At 63.8% G+C, this 13509-nt stretch overlaps 1 protein-coding gene across 1 annotated transcript in view; it reads right to left on the bottom strand.

Annotated features, from left to right (window-relative positions):
- CASKIN1 (CASK interacting protein 1) overlaps nt 1-13509 on the bottom strand; it is a 32137-nt gene that overhangs the window by 10226 nt on the left and 8402 nt on the right. Inside the window, exons 2-10 of the mRNA XM_069869959.1 lie at nt 5337-5388; nt 2637-2734; nt 2406-2551; nt 2222-2317; nt 1881-2011; nt 1701-1809; nt 1341-1449; nt 1151-1245; nt 964-1081 (exon numbers count right to left, since the gene is read on the bottom strand). Of these exons, the coding sequence (XP_069726060.1) occupies nt 964-1081; nt 1151-1245; nt 1341-1449; nt 1701-1809; nt 1881-2011; nt 2222-2317; nt 2406-2551; nt 2637-2734; nt 5337-5388 (954 nt within the window). The remainder of the gene's footprint in view (nt 1-963; nt 1082-1150; nt 1246-1340; nt 1450-1700; nt 1810-1880; nt 2012-2221; nt 2318-2405; nt 2552-2636; nt 2735-5336; nt 5389-13509) is intronic.

Here is a 13509-nt window from a genome sequence, read left to right on the forward strand (position 1 = left end):
GTGCTGGCTGCATCCCAGGAGCCACCAACTCATCCCCGTGGTACCAGCATACGACCCACACGTGGAGGGCGGCTCTGCCCCTGCCTGTCCGGCACATGGCTCCCCTGCAGCCTCCCTGGCCGACGCGGCAGCGCCCAGCAGCCAGCAGGCACTTGTGCCATTGCTGCTCTGGGATCTCATTCGAGCACCATTGGTCCCTGTTTGAGCCCCAAATATGTAGCCATCCTGAAATCACATGCAGCCGGGCAACGCGTGGCTGCTGGAGAGAGTGAGCCAGTTGACACAGGCCTTTCAATGCTGCCCGCAGAGGCACCAGCCCCACCGCGCCACTCCTGGCAGTGGGCACAGCCACCCCATCCGGAGCCAACAGGGATGGGGTAGGGACAGGGACAGGCAGCTGCGGGGCAGAGGAGCAGGAGCCGACCCCCGAGACAGCCCCTGGCCAAAGAGAGGGTTCCCGTAGGGCAGTGCCACGTCCCTGGCACCAGTGCCCAGCCCCCTTGCTCAGACCCCGAACACCAGGTCCCCTGGCCCCTCTGCTGCGCCATCGCCCCCAGACCACAGTGACCCCCCGGCTCTCCCCGTGCATCGACCTCGGGGCCCCACAAACGCCTCCCCCAGCCCAACACCAGCCTGGCCCAGAGCTACCCTCAGCATCCTGGGCCGCCGGCACCGACCCCCACAGGCATGAGGTGGGCACCCACCCCTGCGGCACAACGGGGACACTGACTCTGTAGCTGTGATGGGGACACTGGCCCCGTCAACCTCATGGAGCACCGACCCTGCGGTGGGGATGCCAGCCCCACACGTACCACGGCACCATCCCCACGTGCACAAGTGGGCATCACCCTGGTGTGGAATCGCCAGCCGCACCCCAACACCCCAGCCCATCCGGAGCGAGATGGGGCTGCGGGTGAGAGCAGCCCTGAGGGAGGAGGTGACGGGGATGGGGGGATTATTTGCCTGTTCGTTTGCTTATGGCCTCCACAAGGCTGGAGGGGAAGTAGCCCACGCGGTCGTTGCCAGTCCGGTTGTCGTGAATGCAGCCCTTCCAGCGCCCGTCCGCGTGCTGCTCCAGCACCTGTGGGCAGGGGCAGGGGTCAGCGCCACCAGCGGGGTCCCCTCCCCAGGTCCCCCCAGCTGCACTCACAGTGATGATGTCCCCAGCTTTCACGTTGAGGCTGGTCAGGTCGTAGTTGTTGCAATAATCCTTGATGGCCCGGACCTGCAGAGCGGCGGAGGCGTCTGCGGGGACAGAGCGGGAGCGTGGTGGCAGCGGCGGTGACACCCCCAGCCCGGCCCCCGCTTGGCACCAGCGCAGCCCCCGCCTGTCCCCTCACCCCGCAGCATCTGCTTGATCTCCTTGCTGGCTTGGCTGGTGGTGAACTGGTTGACGATGTCCAGAGCTGTCTGGTTGTAGGTGTTCCTGACGTGGGCGTTGATCCCGCTCTGCAACGACACACAGAGGCCTTGGGAGGGGGCTGCGTCCTCCCTGCCACCCCCAGGACCCCTGGGACACCCCGAGACCAGCAGCCGTGCGGCACAGCTCGCTGCCTTGGGGTGTGTCCCCTGGGACCCTCACCCCTGCTCCCCAGGAGAGGAGCACACGCAGCTCCGCAACCCCCTGCCGCAGGCTCCCTCCCTTCCCGCAGCCCCTCCCTGAGCCGGGGGCATTTGGGGGGAGCTGGGGGGTCCCTTACATCCAGCAGCAGCCGCACCACGTCGGTCTTGCCGCAGAGCGCCGCCTCGTGCAGCGCCGTGCCCGCCTTGGTTTGCCGGTTGATGTCGATGCCAGCCTGAAGCAGGAGCCTGTGGGTGGACAGCGGGGTCAGAGAGGCTGGGGGGCACCGGCACTGCCCCCCACTGCCCGCAGCACCCACCGGATGATGTCGATGTGGCCGTTCTTGGCGGCGAGGTGCAGGGGGCTGGTGCCGTTGGGGTCGGTGGTGTCCCCCGGCTTGGGCTCCAGCAGCGCCGCGCACATGTTGCTGTTCAGGAGCAGTTGGACCACCTGGCTCAGCAAACACAGACGGAGCAGGGCTGCAAGGGCGGCTCAGCCGCTGGCCAGGACTGTGCCCCCCGGCCCCCCGCTCCCTGCTCTGCGCCCCCTCCAGCAGCCTGAGACCCCCCCATAGCACCACGGCCCTCACTGCCATCCCTCCCCGCGCTCCCCTTCCCTCTCAAGCATCCTGTCGGGGGTCCTGGTGCTGCAAAGACTTACCCCGACCCGGCCAAACTCGCATGCCAGGTCCAGGGGCGTCTTCCCCGAGTTGTCCATGATGCAGGGGTTGGATTGGTGCTGCAGGAGCATCTCCGACTGTGGAGGAGCGAGACCCCCCAGCTCAGCGAGGGCCGGGGCAGGGAGGGCGGCACGGCCCCCGCCGCCCCCACCAGCCCCACCGTACCACGTCATAGTGCCCGTGCTGTGCGGCCAGGTGCAGCGGGATCTGGCCCTCATCCGATGGGATGTTGACGGATGAGCCGGCTTTCAGCACCATTTTCATGGGCTCCTTCTTGCCTTGCCAAGCCGCGTAGTGCAGGGGTCTCATGCCTGCGGGTGGGCAGGACAGGGATGCCCTCAGCCCTGCTGATGCACTCAGAGCAGCGGGGGCTGCAGCCAGGACATCGGGACTCACCTTTGTTGTCCTTGATGTCCACCGCAGCCTGCGCCTCCAGCAGCAGCGAGATGAGCTCCGTGTTGCCATTGAGCGCTGCGTGGTGCAGAGCCGAGAACCTGGGGATGGTCTGTGCTGTAAGGTGTCCCGTCCCCCTGTCCCCTCCACAGCCACTGCCCAGCACCGTGGCCTCGAGCCTGCACCCACCACAGCCCCCGCAGGGCTCCCGCTCTGCCTCCCACAGCTCACACCACATCTGCTATCAAGGCCATGGAATCATAGAACCATAGAATCACCAGGTTGGAAGAGACCCACTGGATCATCGAGTCCAACCATTCCTATCAAACACTAAACCATGTCCCTCAACACCTCATCCACCCGTCCCTTAAACACCTCCAGGGAAAGTGACTCAACCCCCTCCCTGGGCAGCCTGTTCCAGTGCCCAATGACCCTTTCTGTGAAAAATTTTTTCCTAATGTCCAGCCTAAACCTCCCCTGGTGGAGCTTGAGGCCATTCCCTCTCGTCCTGTCCCCTGTCACTCGGGAGAAGAGGCCAGGTCCCTCCACTCCACAACCTCCTGCTGACCTGTTCAAAACCACGGGCGCTGGAGACCCAGGCTGGAGATGGCGGTGGTGCCCCTGCCTGGTGCTGGGCTTTGCTGTAGGGCACGGAAACCCCCAGCCCCGCTCCGCTCCCACAGCACCCAGGACCAGTTAAAGCGGGAGGTTCCGTGCTGGGAAGCAGACCAGGAGCTGACCTACTTGCTGCTCCCAGCAGTGGCATCCTCTGCACGGCTGCGCTTGTGCCCGTCACCCCGCTACTCCAGCCTCGGTCACGCTCAGCATCCCTGTCCCCTCCCCAGGGCCATCCCGATGTCACCGGAGCGTGGGAATGGATTGGATCCTAATGGGATCCCCATCTCTGTGGCTGCCCGGTGCCCCCAAGGTGGGCAGCAGGGCGGCGATGCCGTGTGTCCCCCACCCCGGGGACCCCCAAGAGGAGCACACATCCCCACTGCGGAGCACGCGCCAGCCACCAAGTCCCCCATGGAGCTGCCGCCTGTGATCCCCCGGCAGAGAGCGGCAATGCGAGCAGACAGCTCGCGCGGGAGGCCGATCCCCAACGTCTGCCTGGGAAATGTCAACATTTTCCGCTCCGGCGCCCTGCTCAAATCCGCTCAAGATGGTGCAAATCGCAGCCCTCCCGCAGGCTGCCTCGGGGGCTTCCCCCAGCAATGCCCGGCCAGCCGCAAAGGCCACGCGCTGTGCAGGGCACTGTCCCCAGGGCAAGCGCAGGGACACCCGCACGGTGCTCGCCCACAGCCCCAGTCAGCCCAGGAATCGGCAGATGGGGAAACTGAGGCACAGTGCCAGGGATGGCTGAGCCAGTACAGCACGCTGGCTGCAGAGCAGAGCACACGCGGGCTGCAGCCGGGGTCTGCCCTGCGCGTTCCCAGCAAATGATTCTCCCCAGGAGCTGTGCTGGAGGCTGGAGGTTGCTCCTCTGCTGCAGGGTTGCTCCGGGACGGCTGGCAGCCACGGGCAGCTGCAGGCAGGGCATGAGCAGCTCTCGACTGCCAGCCCAGCCCTGCTGCCTTCTGCAAACCTGCAGGCTCCATCAGCTGCTGCACAAGGTGCTGCTCCAGGGGGTGAGGCTTCCCTCGCTCTGTCTGCATCGCACCCGACAGCCCCTGCCCGGTGCAGGCAGGGCTGTGCACCCACCCCACTGTGCGCCCATGCTGCTGCGGCCGTGTGCGCATGCTTGAGCCCACGGGCACGCTTGCACGCACACGCACGCTCAGCTGCACAGCCGCACGCTTGCACGCACCCATGCACGCGCGGACACGCAGACACGCACACGTGTGGGCTGGCAGAGCCGATGCTTGGGCGGGTACGAGGGGATGCTCACTGCCACCGCTCTGCTCAGGGCTGAGGATGAGGAGGGACCCAGGCTGCTGCAGCCACGCATCCTCAGGGCCTGCCCTCCCGTTCCTGACCGCATCCAGCCCCTCTGCTCACGTGCCACTGCTAGGGCCACGGCACAGCCCTCCCTGGAGACCGACCGGCATTACCCGTTCAAGGCAGAGCAAACAGGGGCTCTCCTGCCCATTCCCGAAAGCATCTCTCCCTGCTCCCACCGCAGCCCCCTCCCCAGGGCTCCGTCATTAGCTTGACTAGCAGGCGGTGAGCCCCTCTCCTGCTCCTCCCTGCCTGTCGGATGCCGGTTGTGAAGTGGCACAGAGGCAGCACCGCTCACCCGCTTGGTGCCCCACGAGGCTGCTCCCCGGCACAGCGCCCGCACAGCCCCGTGCGGGCAGCGTGACACAGGGCACGGCTCTTCTCTGCCTTTCAGCCCTCGCTCCCACCTCCTCTGAGGCCCGTGGCTGCAAGCCTGCCAGCTCAGGAGTGCAGGCAGGGCTCAGGAGTGCAGGCAGGGCTCAGCCACGCTGGCTGATAGCGATGAGAGCCCTTGTCCATCCAGACCTTGGCTGCATGACTGCATCACTGTGGAGAGCCTGCTGTGTCCACACAGATGCACGAGACACTTGCTCACTGTGCCCCGTGCTATGCGCCTCCCCGTGCGTGCGCATCCCTGCTCCCCACAGCACCCACACCCCTGCTGGTGGCACCCTGTGGCACAAGCACTCCTGTTCACATCACCCCACAGCACGCACCCCCTTGCCCACGCACCCCACCACCTGCACAGGGCTCCCAACTCACCCGTCGGTGTCTTGGAAGTTGACGTTGACTTTTTTTGCAGATCCAAGGAGCTCTGGGAAGGAGAGGAGGAGACAGCACATTAGAGGAGCATGGGAGGCAGCAACACAGGGCACGCCAGGGACAAGCCTGGCTGCAGCTCCTGGTTTCCCTCGCCATCGATATTCCAGCTCCCTGCAGCTCTGCAGCCCAGTGCCATGTGGGGCTGCCCCAGCCTGCAGACAGCAGGGTTTGAGGTGCAGGGTCCCAGGGTCTCTCCTGGATCTCCGTCCAGCTATGCTGCAATGGGTTTGCCTGCAGTTCCCACCCTGGTTCCTTTGCCTTGCTGGGGTTCCAGCGTGGCCCGTGGAGCCCAGCAACCCCATCGAGCCGCCACGCCGGGCTGCTTTGGCACAGCGGGGAGCTCGGTGTGCTCCCCCAGAGCCCAGCGTGTCCCCTGTCACTGCAGCAACCCCCTGGCACTGCCCCACTCCCACCCAGCGCCTGCCAGCGTGGGAAAATGAACCGGCACCGGGGCAATCCAATTAGCACTGTGAAGAAGGACGAAGCCAGATTTACATAAGATTTAACCGAAAAATGCCACTCAGGCTTTCCAGTGAGGCTGCTCTTCCTCACAGCAGGGAGCTGGAGCAGGAGGAGGATGAGGAGAGAGTCCCAGGCTGCACCCACCGCAGCAAGGCAGCACCCGCGTGGCCCTGAGCTGACGGGAAAGGACTCAATAACGGGTGCCCGGCTCGAGGAGGGGCGGCCAACCTCACCCCGGCAGCCCAGCAAGAAGTGTGGGGACCAGCACGTCATGGACAAGCACTCACTGGGAGATGCCGGCTGGAAGGAGCGACTTCAGGCAGGGAAGGGAGGCGTGGGGCCAGAAGGATGCTCTCCACGTGCCATGGTCTCGCTCGCTGCCCCAGCGCTGCCTCTCCTTGCCAGCATCCCAGTGTGACATTCAATACTGGGCACAAAGGGCTGCGGCAGCGGGAAGGGGGGCTCTGCCCAGCCCTGACCCATAAGCCTGGGGAGCGGAGCTGGGATGAGCCACCCCTGCACGGGCTACGTGTGGCAGATGCTCCCAGGAGCGGCCAGGACGGTGGCAGAGGTTTCTCCCTGCCCATGCAGAGGCTTCTGGGCTCTGACATCCAGCACCAGCTCCCTCCTGTGCTCCACCGGCCACCCAACAGCCCAAGACACAGAAGATTTGCTAATGACAACGCAGCCCAGTGCCGAGGGGCAAGAGTGTGGGGGACAGCTTCTGATCAGCCACAGTGAACAGTCCCCAGCCACCGAGGTCCCCAGGCTCTCCTCCGGGCACCTGGTGCCACGGGATGGCTGTGTGGGACGAGAAGGGGCACTGCGGGGTCTGCAGGGCACAGGGAGGGACAGGGGACCGTGGGGTCCCCAGGGTGTGGGGAAGGATGGGGGCACCACAGGCTCCCTTGGGCACAGAGAGGGACCGGGCAACATGGGTTCCCCAGGGTGTGGGGAGGAATCGAGGCACCACAAGTTCCTCTGAGCACGGGGAGGGACAGGGCACCGTGGGGTCCCCTGGGCACAGAAAGGAATAAGGACATCATGCGGATCCCTGGGCACAGGGAGGGTTGGGGGCACTGCAGGGTTCCCGCAGCCCGCTTTGTTCACCCTCCTTGCAGCAAACCAGATGCCACCAGCCTGAGCTTCGTGTTTCAGGGCAGCCTCCCTCGCCCTGGCAGCCCAGAATCTTTGTTTAACACATGAACAAACCCCACCAGGGGAAGAGCCTCTGTACCCTATCCCCGCTGCAGCATCCCTGTGTGCCCCTGGGGAAAACTGGACCTTGCTGGAGGGCAGAGTCCCCCGGCACTGGGACCGACCGCGGCGGATGGGGCCAAGCAGGTCTCTGTGAGCCCCGAGCTGCCGCCAGGCTCCCCAACAAAGGTGCCATTCAGAGCGGGTGGAGAGGAGCCCAGCGCCTCTTCCGCCGCCGCCCGCTGCCAAGAAGCAGCTCCCAGGAGCGGGGGGCCGAGCCGCCCCCCAGGGATGCAAACAGCAACAAAAGGAGCCAGTGGGCGCAGGAGCGGCACCGTGCCCGGCACTGGCTCCAGCCTCCAGCCCCAAGACGGGCCCCGGTTCCCTGGTCCTCGCAGATGGACGGACGGATGTCAGCAGGTCTGCAGTGCCTGGCCTTTCCCACGGGCTGCTCCCAGCAAGAAGCTGGGATGGGGTGATGCCCAGGGATTGGCTTCGCGGGGTGCAGCGATGGCTGGGGATGCTAAGCGTCACATTAAGCATCACCGCTGCACCCCGCAATGCCGATCCCAGGGTACAAACCAGCAGCCCCCGGCACTGGTCAAACTAGCATCAGCCGAATGCACCGTAGTGGCGAATCTCTCCTCCCTGCACCTGCAGGAAAGGCTGTGGCTGCCAAAATCTGTTTAGCACTTCCATCAGCGCTCATGCCAAGTGCTTAGTCAGTGACTTCCAGCCACGCAGCGGTCTGACTTTCCTTAAAGCCCTGGTAGTGGCCATGAGGCGAGCTCAGACCCCAGCACAGCTTTCAGGAGCTGCTAGGAAAGGGGCTTCAGGTGTGGCATCGTCTGACGGGGTCCCTGGGGAGCAGCCGGGTGGTCCCGTATCTTCCCCGGGTGCAGCACGTGGTGAGGTGCGGATGGTGACACGGATGGCAGCGCGGTGGCTGGCACCCCCACAGGGCCAGGTCAAGGTCACAGATGGTGGGAGCTGGTACAGCACCGGTGAAGAATCAACCCCATCTCCATGCCGGGACTGGGACCCTCACGGAACGGGCACTTTGCATCGGCCATGTGCAGGGAAAGCAGCAGCCACCCAACCAGCCGGCACCATCAACGCTCCTGAGGAGCAGAACCCTCACCCCCTGGTCCCACTGCCCAGCAATTAATCCCCTCTAGTAATGAAGGGATGTGCTTGCCCAGCATTGGGTTTGACGGACGCAGCCAGGAGCCTGGAGCCCACCTAGCCCCACCAGGGCAGGAGCTCATGGTTCCCAGGGCAGAGGGGGCAGAATGGATCCCTGGCACACCCCAAGCCACAGCCCCACCGCTGCCGTGCAGGGCTTGCAGCCTGTCTGGGGCACCAAGACACGAGAGAGAGCTCGTTAATGGCTGGGAAGCACAAGAAAAACTCCTCCGCTAATGAGGGAGAGGGCAGGGAGCTGAGAGCACTGCCAATTAAAAATACTGGCCACAAAAGGAGAGAGGCACGGCGGGGAAGGAGAGCAGGGCTCCTGCATGGCCACGCTGCCAGCAGGCACTGAGCGTGTCCCTGGCTGTCCTCCCTGCCGGGATCGCCAGAGCGGTGACGGAGAGCACCGAGCACCAGGAGCACCATCCTGCCCTCCCTGTGCAGGGGAACACGCCAGGGCCGCGGGGCTGATGTTGCAGCTCAGAGCCACCGTGGCACCCGTGGCACTGCAGCCCTTGCTCAGGCCACCTGAGCCCCACCAGTGCCCTTGGAACACCCCAACATCCCCTTCTTTGCACCCCACGTGCTGCTCAGGTGACAGCTGGGCCACGTGGGAGCATGAGGCACCCTGAGTCCTGGTCCCCTTATGCCCCAGCCCCATGGCACAGACCCCACGGCTCTCAGAGCAGCTTGCACCCCAGCATCCTGAAGGACCTGATGGTGCTGCGCAGGGTCGAGCAGGACCCCCAGGAAAGGGGGAACGTGCTGCACTGCGGGATCCAGTGAGCCCTGGCATCGCCAGCTCCAGCCCAGGGCTCCCGCGTGCACTGGGAGCTGGAGCCTTCTGCCACCGACACCAACCACGAAGAGCGCACAAACGCCGCCGCAGGGAGCTCAGCCCTGCCACTACTCCCAGAAATGCCTTTGCTTAAATGCAGGGCTCGCAGTAGCTAAATACATGCTTGAATTCAGCGGAGCGCTCTGTGTGCAGTGAGGACAGCAAGTGCCTCGCCGGCCCCGGCCCCCCCAGCCCCGCAGCAGCAATGGCCCCGGTGGGTGACAGCAGCCACGCACAAGCCAGCTGCACGTGCAGGGCCAGGCGGGCACGGGGCAGCCGCTCCGCACAACCCCATCACCCTGACCTCCTGTGCCCCAGTGCCGTGCCTGGGGGCTGCTCTGGGCACCCCGGTGCATGGCACGGGGAGACCTGCATGGCCAACCACAGCTCTGGGCAGCCTGGGGCACACAACAAGTAGATCCTCATGCCCAACCACAGCTCTGGGCAGCCTGGGGCACACCATGAGGAGATCCCCATGCCCAACCAGAGCTGCAGGCATCCTGGTGCACAGGGAGATCCTCAGGCACGACGGATGCTCCAAGTATCCCAATGCACTCCAAGGGGAGAACCCCCTGCCCGACCACAGCTCTGAACATCCCAGCAGACACTATGTGGAGACTCACATGCCCATCCACAGCTCCAGGCATCCCAGTGCATGCCGTGGAGAGATCCTTGTGCCCAACCACAGCTCCAGGCATCCCAGTGCATGCCACAAAGAGATCCCCATGCCTAACCGACGCTCCAGGCATCCCAGTGCATTCAACGGGGACAACCTCCAAACCAACTACAGCTCCAGTCATCCCAGTGGACACTATGTGGAGAATCCCATACCCAACCAATGTTCCAAGCATCCCAATGCATGCCATGGTGAGACCTTTGTGCCCAACCACAGCTCTGGGCACCCTGCTGCACACAGCAGGCAGACCCCTGTGCCAAACCACAGCACTTGGCATCCCAGTGCACACTACTGGGTGACCTCCATGCCAAATTGATATTCCAGTCATCCCAGTGCACATCAGCCATCCCAGTGCACATCAGTCAATGGTCCAAGCATCCCAGTGCACGCCATGGAGAGATCCTTGCACCCGATCACAGCATTGGGCATCCCAGTACATGCCACAGGGAGACCCCTATGCCCAGCAGCTCCAGCCCTGTCCCTCCACACGTGACCGAGGGCATGGCCCCACACCGTGGGGCTCCTCAGTGCCTCGGGGGGCTCCTCTCCCTTCCCAGCAGCGTGGCCACGCAGCGCCCAGTCCGCGTGCTCGTGCGCCAGCCCTTCGCATCCGCAGCCAGCGCAGCGCCAGCAGCGATCAATGCCCAGTCGGGGTGCAGGGGCTGCCGGCCAAGCCCCCGCTGACGAAGCACATCCTCACTCAGCTCCCCCCTGGCAGCGCCGCGCCAGCTCGCAGGGAGAGGGCGGCTGCTCTGAGCAGATGGCTCCAGCCTCCACTAAATCAACATCTACTTAATGAGGGGAAAGCTGTCGCTGTCCCCCCCCAGCCCGGCGGCAGCGGCAAACGAGCTGGGGTAACCCCCCCAAAACCCTCCTCCCCATCCCTTCTGTCACCCCACTGCAGTGGAACCCCCTCCCTCCAGCCCCGCAGGCCTTGCTGCAGCAGCAGGACCCCTGTGTCCCCCCCAGCACAATGGGGACCCCCAGGACCCCAAGAGCAGGATGACAGCAAGTACCCACAGGGAAGACATTCTCGGCAGAGGCAAGTGCCCGTTTCAGAGTAGGAGGGGAGGATGCTGCAGCAGCATCGCCGTGAGCTGCTGGATAAAGGAAGCATCCAAAATAGCTGCTCTTAATTATATCCTTGCTGACGAGCGCCACACAAACAACAGGCGCTGCGAGCACTCGCTGCACGAGGAGCCCCGGCACCGGTGGTCTTATTCCCTGCAGTGGGGATGGGGTTTGCACTGTGGGGTCCCCACGGGCACGAGGCCACCTGCTCTGCCCATGCTTGTGCCACTGTGGGACCCCATGGTGGTGGCCAGAGCAGCCCCGGCTGGGTCCGGTGATGATGGGGACACCAGGGATTCGATCCCCACCACTGTCGGACAGCGAAAGGCTTGTACACCACTCCTGCAGCCAAGGTCGTGTCAAGCGCTGAGGCTGGTGCGATGTTCAGATGCTAATGAAGCCGTTATCGTCTTCCGATCGATTTTGACTGTATAAATAATGCACTGGGAAGCTCGGGGCTGCGTGGGAAAGGATTGCCTGGGGCAAAGCGGTGCCAGGGATGAGATGGACCCATTGCAGCCCAGAACCCACCAGAGCTGGGTAACTACTGCCCACCACAGCTGGATATCCCAGTGCCCACCACAGCTGGACACCCACCAGCTGGACCCCCAGTACTCATCACAGCTGGACACGCATTGCCCACCACAGCTGGATACTCTAGCCTGTGTCACAGCTGGACAACCCCTGGCTAGACACCCAGTGCTCATCTCAGCTGGACAATAATTGCCCACCACAGCTGGACACACACTGCCCACCACAGCTGGATACTCCAGTGCCTGTCACAGCTGGACAGCCACCAGCTGGACACTCAGTTATCATCACAACTGGACATCCCACCACCAATCACAGCTGGAAAACAACTGCCCACCACAGCTGGATACTCCAATGCCTGTCACTCTGCTGTCCACCACAGCTGGACACCCCATCACAGCTGGGTAACAACTGCCCATCACAGCCTGACACCCCAGAGCCCGTCACATCTGGACACTCCACCACACGGGACACCCACAAGCCATTCCCCAGACCCCAAGGCCCTTTTTGGGGCGCTGGCCCTGCGCCCAGCACGCCTGTGGGAGCTCTGGATGCCCAGCACTCGCAGAAATCTGCTGTTCATCACCGATGTGCGGTGGCAGCCTGAGTCACGGCGCGGCAGCAGCGCAGGGCTGTCCCCTGGGGCCAGGATGAAGCAGCTTAAACACAGCGGGGCCCCGCCGTCATTTTTTTTTTTATTATAAAAAGGAAAATTTTTGATCCCAAGGGAGGACAAGAGGCTGACGCTGCAAGCTGCCAAGGCAGGTGGGGATGGGACATGGGGTTGTACCCAAAGTAGAGCTGACCTGATGAAGATCTGGGACTGGAGGGGACCCAGCACCCTGCAGTGCCCACCAGCCCCTGCCAGGGCAGCGGTGCTCACCAGCAGCTACTGTGAGCAGCCCCGCTCTCCCTGCGCCACCGAGCCGTATCCTCACCTGACCTTTGCCACGGGATGCTGTGGAGCCCGGCTGAGCTGCCTCAGGGCAGTGCCAGCCCCCCCAGCCTCCCCTGGCCCTGCTTTGGGGCTCAGCTTTGTAGCCCCCGGCTCTGCAGGGTCCCCTCCCGGTGCAAGGTCACTGCCTGTGAAGCCCTGGCAGCCTCCTGCCTGCTCCGGGCTGCCGGCAAACCCACTGACCCCAAATCATGGAATCACAGAATAACCAGGTTGGAAAAGACCCATTGGATCATCAAGTCCAACCATTCCTATCAAACACTAAACCATGTCCGTCAGTGCCTCGTCCACCCGTCCCTTAAACACCTCCAGGGAAAGTGACTCAACCACCTCCCTGGGCAGCCTGTTCCAGTGCCCAATGACACTTTCCATGAAAAATTTTTTCCTAATGTCCAGTCTGAACCTCCCCTGGTGGAGCTTGAGGCCATTCCCTCTCATCCTGTCCCCTGTCACTTGGGAGAAGAGCCCAGCTCCCTCCTCTCCACAACCTCCTTTCAGGTAGTTGTAGGGAGCAATGAGGTCTCCCCTCAGCCTCCTCTTCTCCAGGCTAAACACCCCCTCAGCCATTCCTCATAGGGCCTGTTCTCCAGCCCCTTCACCAGCTTCATTGCTCTTCTCTGGACTCGCTCCAGAGCCTCAACATCCTTCTTGTGGTGAGGGGCCCAGAACTGAACACAGGATTCGAGGAGCGGTCTCACCAGTGCCGAGTACAGAGGGAGAATAACCCCCCTGGACCTGCTGGTCACACCGTTTCTGATCCAAGCCAAGATGCCATTGGCCTTCTTGGCCACCTGGGCCACTGCTGGCTCATGTTCAGTGGCTGTCAACCAACACCCCCAGGTCCCCCTCCTCCAGGCAGCTTTCCAGCCAGACTTCTCCTAGTCTGTAGCACTGCACAGGGTTGTTGTGCCCCAAGTGCAGGACCCACCATTTGGCCTTGTTAAACCTCATGCCATTGGTCTCAGCCCAGGGGTCCAGCCTGTTCAGATCCCGGTGACTCGGCCCCGTGCAGTCGGGGATGCGGGGAAGCTGGCAGCAGGGACGGGCAGGGATGCAGGCGACACAGGTGGGACGTGAGTTGCCGCGCTCAGTACCGTGGGATCAGCACGAAGCATCACAGCAACTCCATCACGCCCGTCGCCGCCGGCCGGGTGCCAGCCACACGCCCACCTTCGTCTCTGCGGAAATGCGT

Source organism: Phaenicophaeus curvirostris, chromosome 16 (genome assembly GCF_032191515.1).
Source record: "Phaenicophaeus curvirostris isolate KB17595 chromosome 16, BPBGC_Pcur_1.0, whole genome shotgun sequence".
Classification (NCBI taxonomy): Eukaryota; Metazoa; Chordata; class Aves; order Cuculiformes; family Cuculidae; genus Phaenicophaeus; species Phaenicophaeus curvirostris.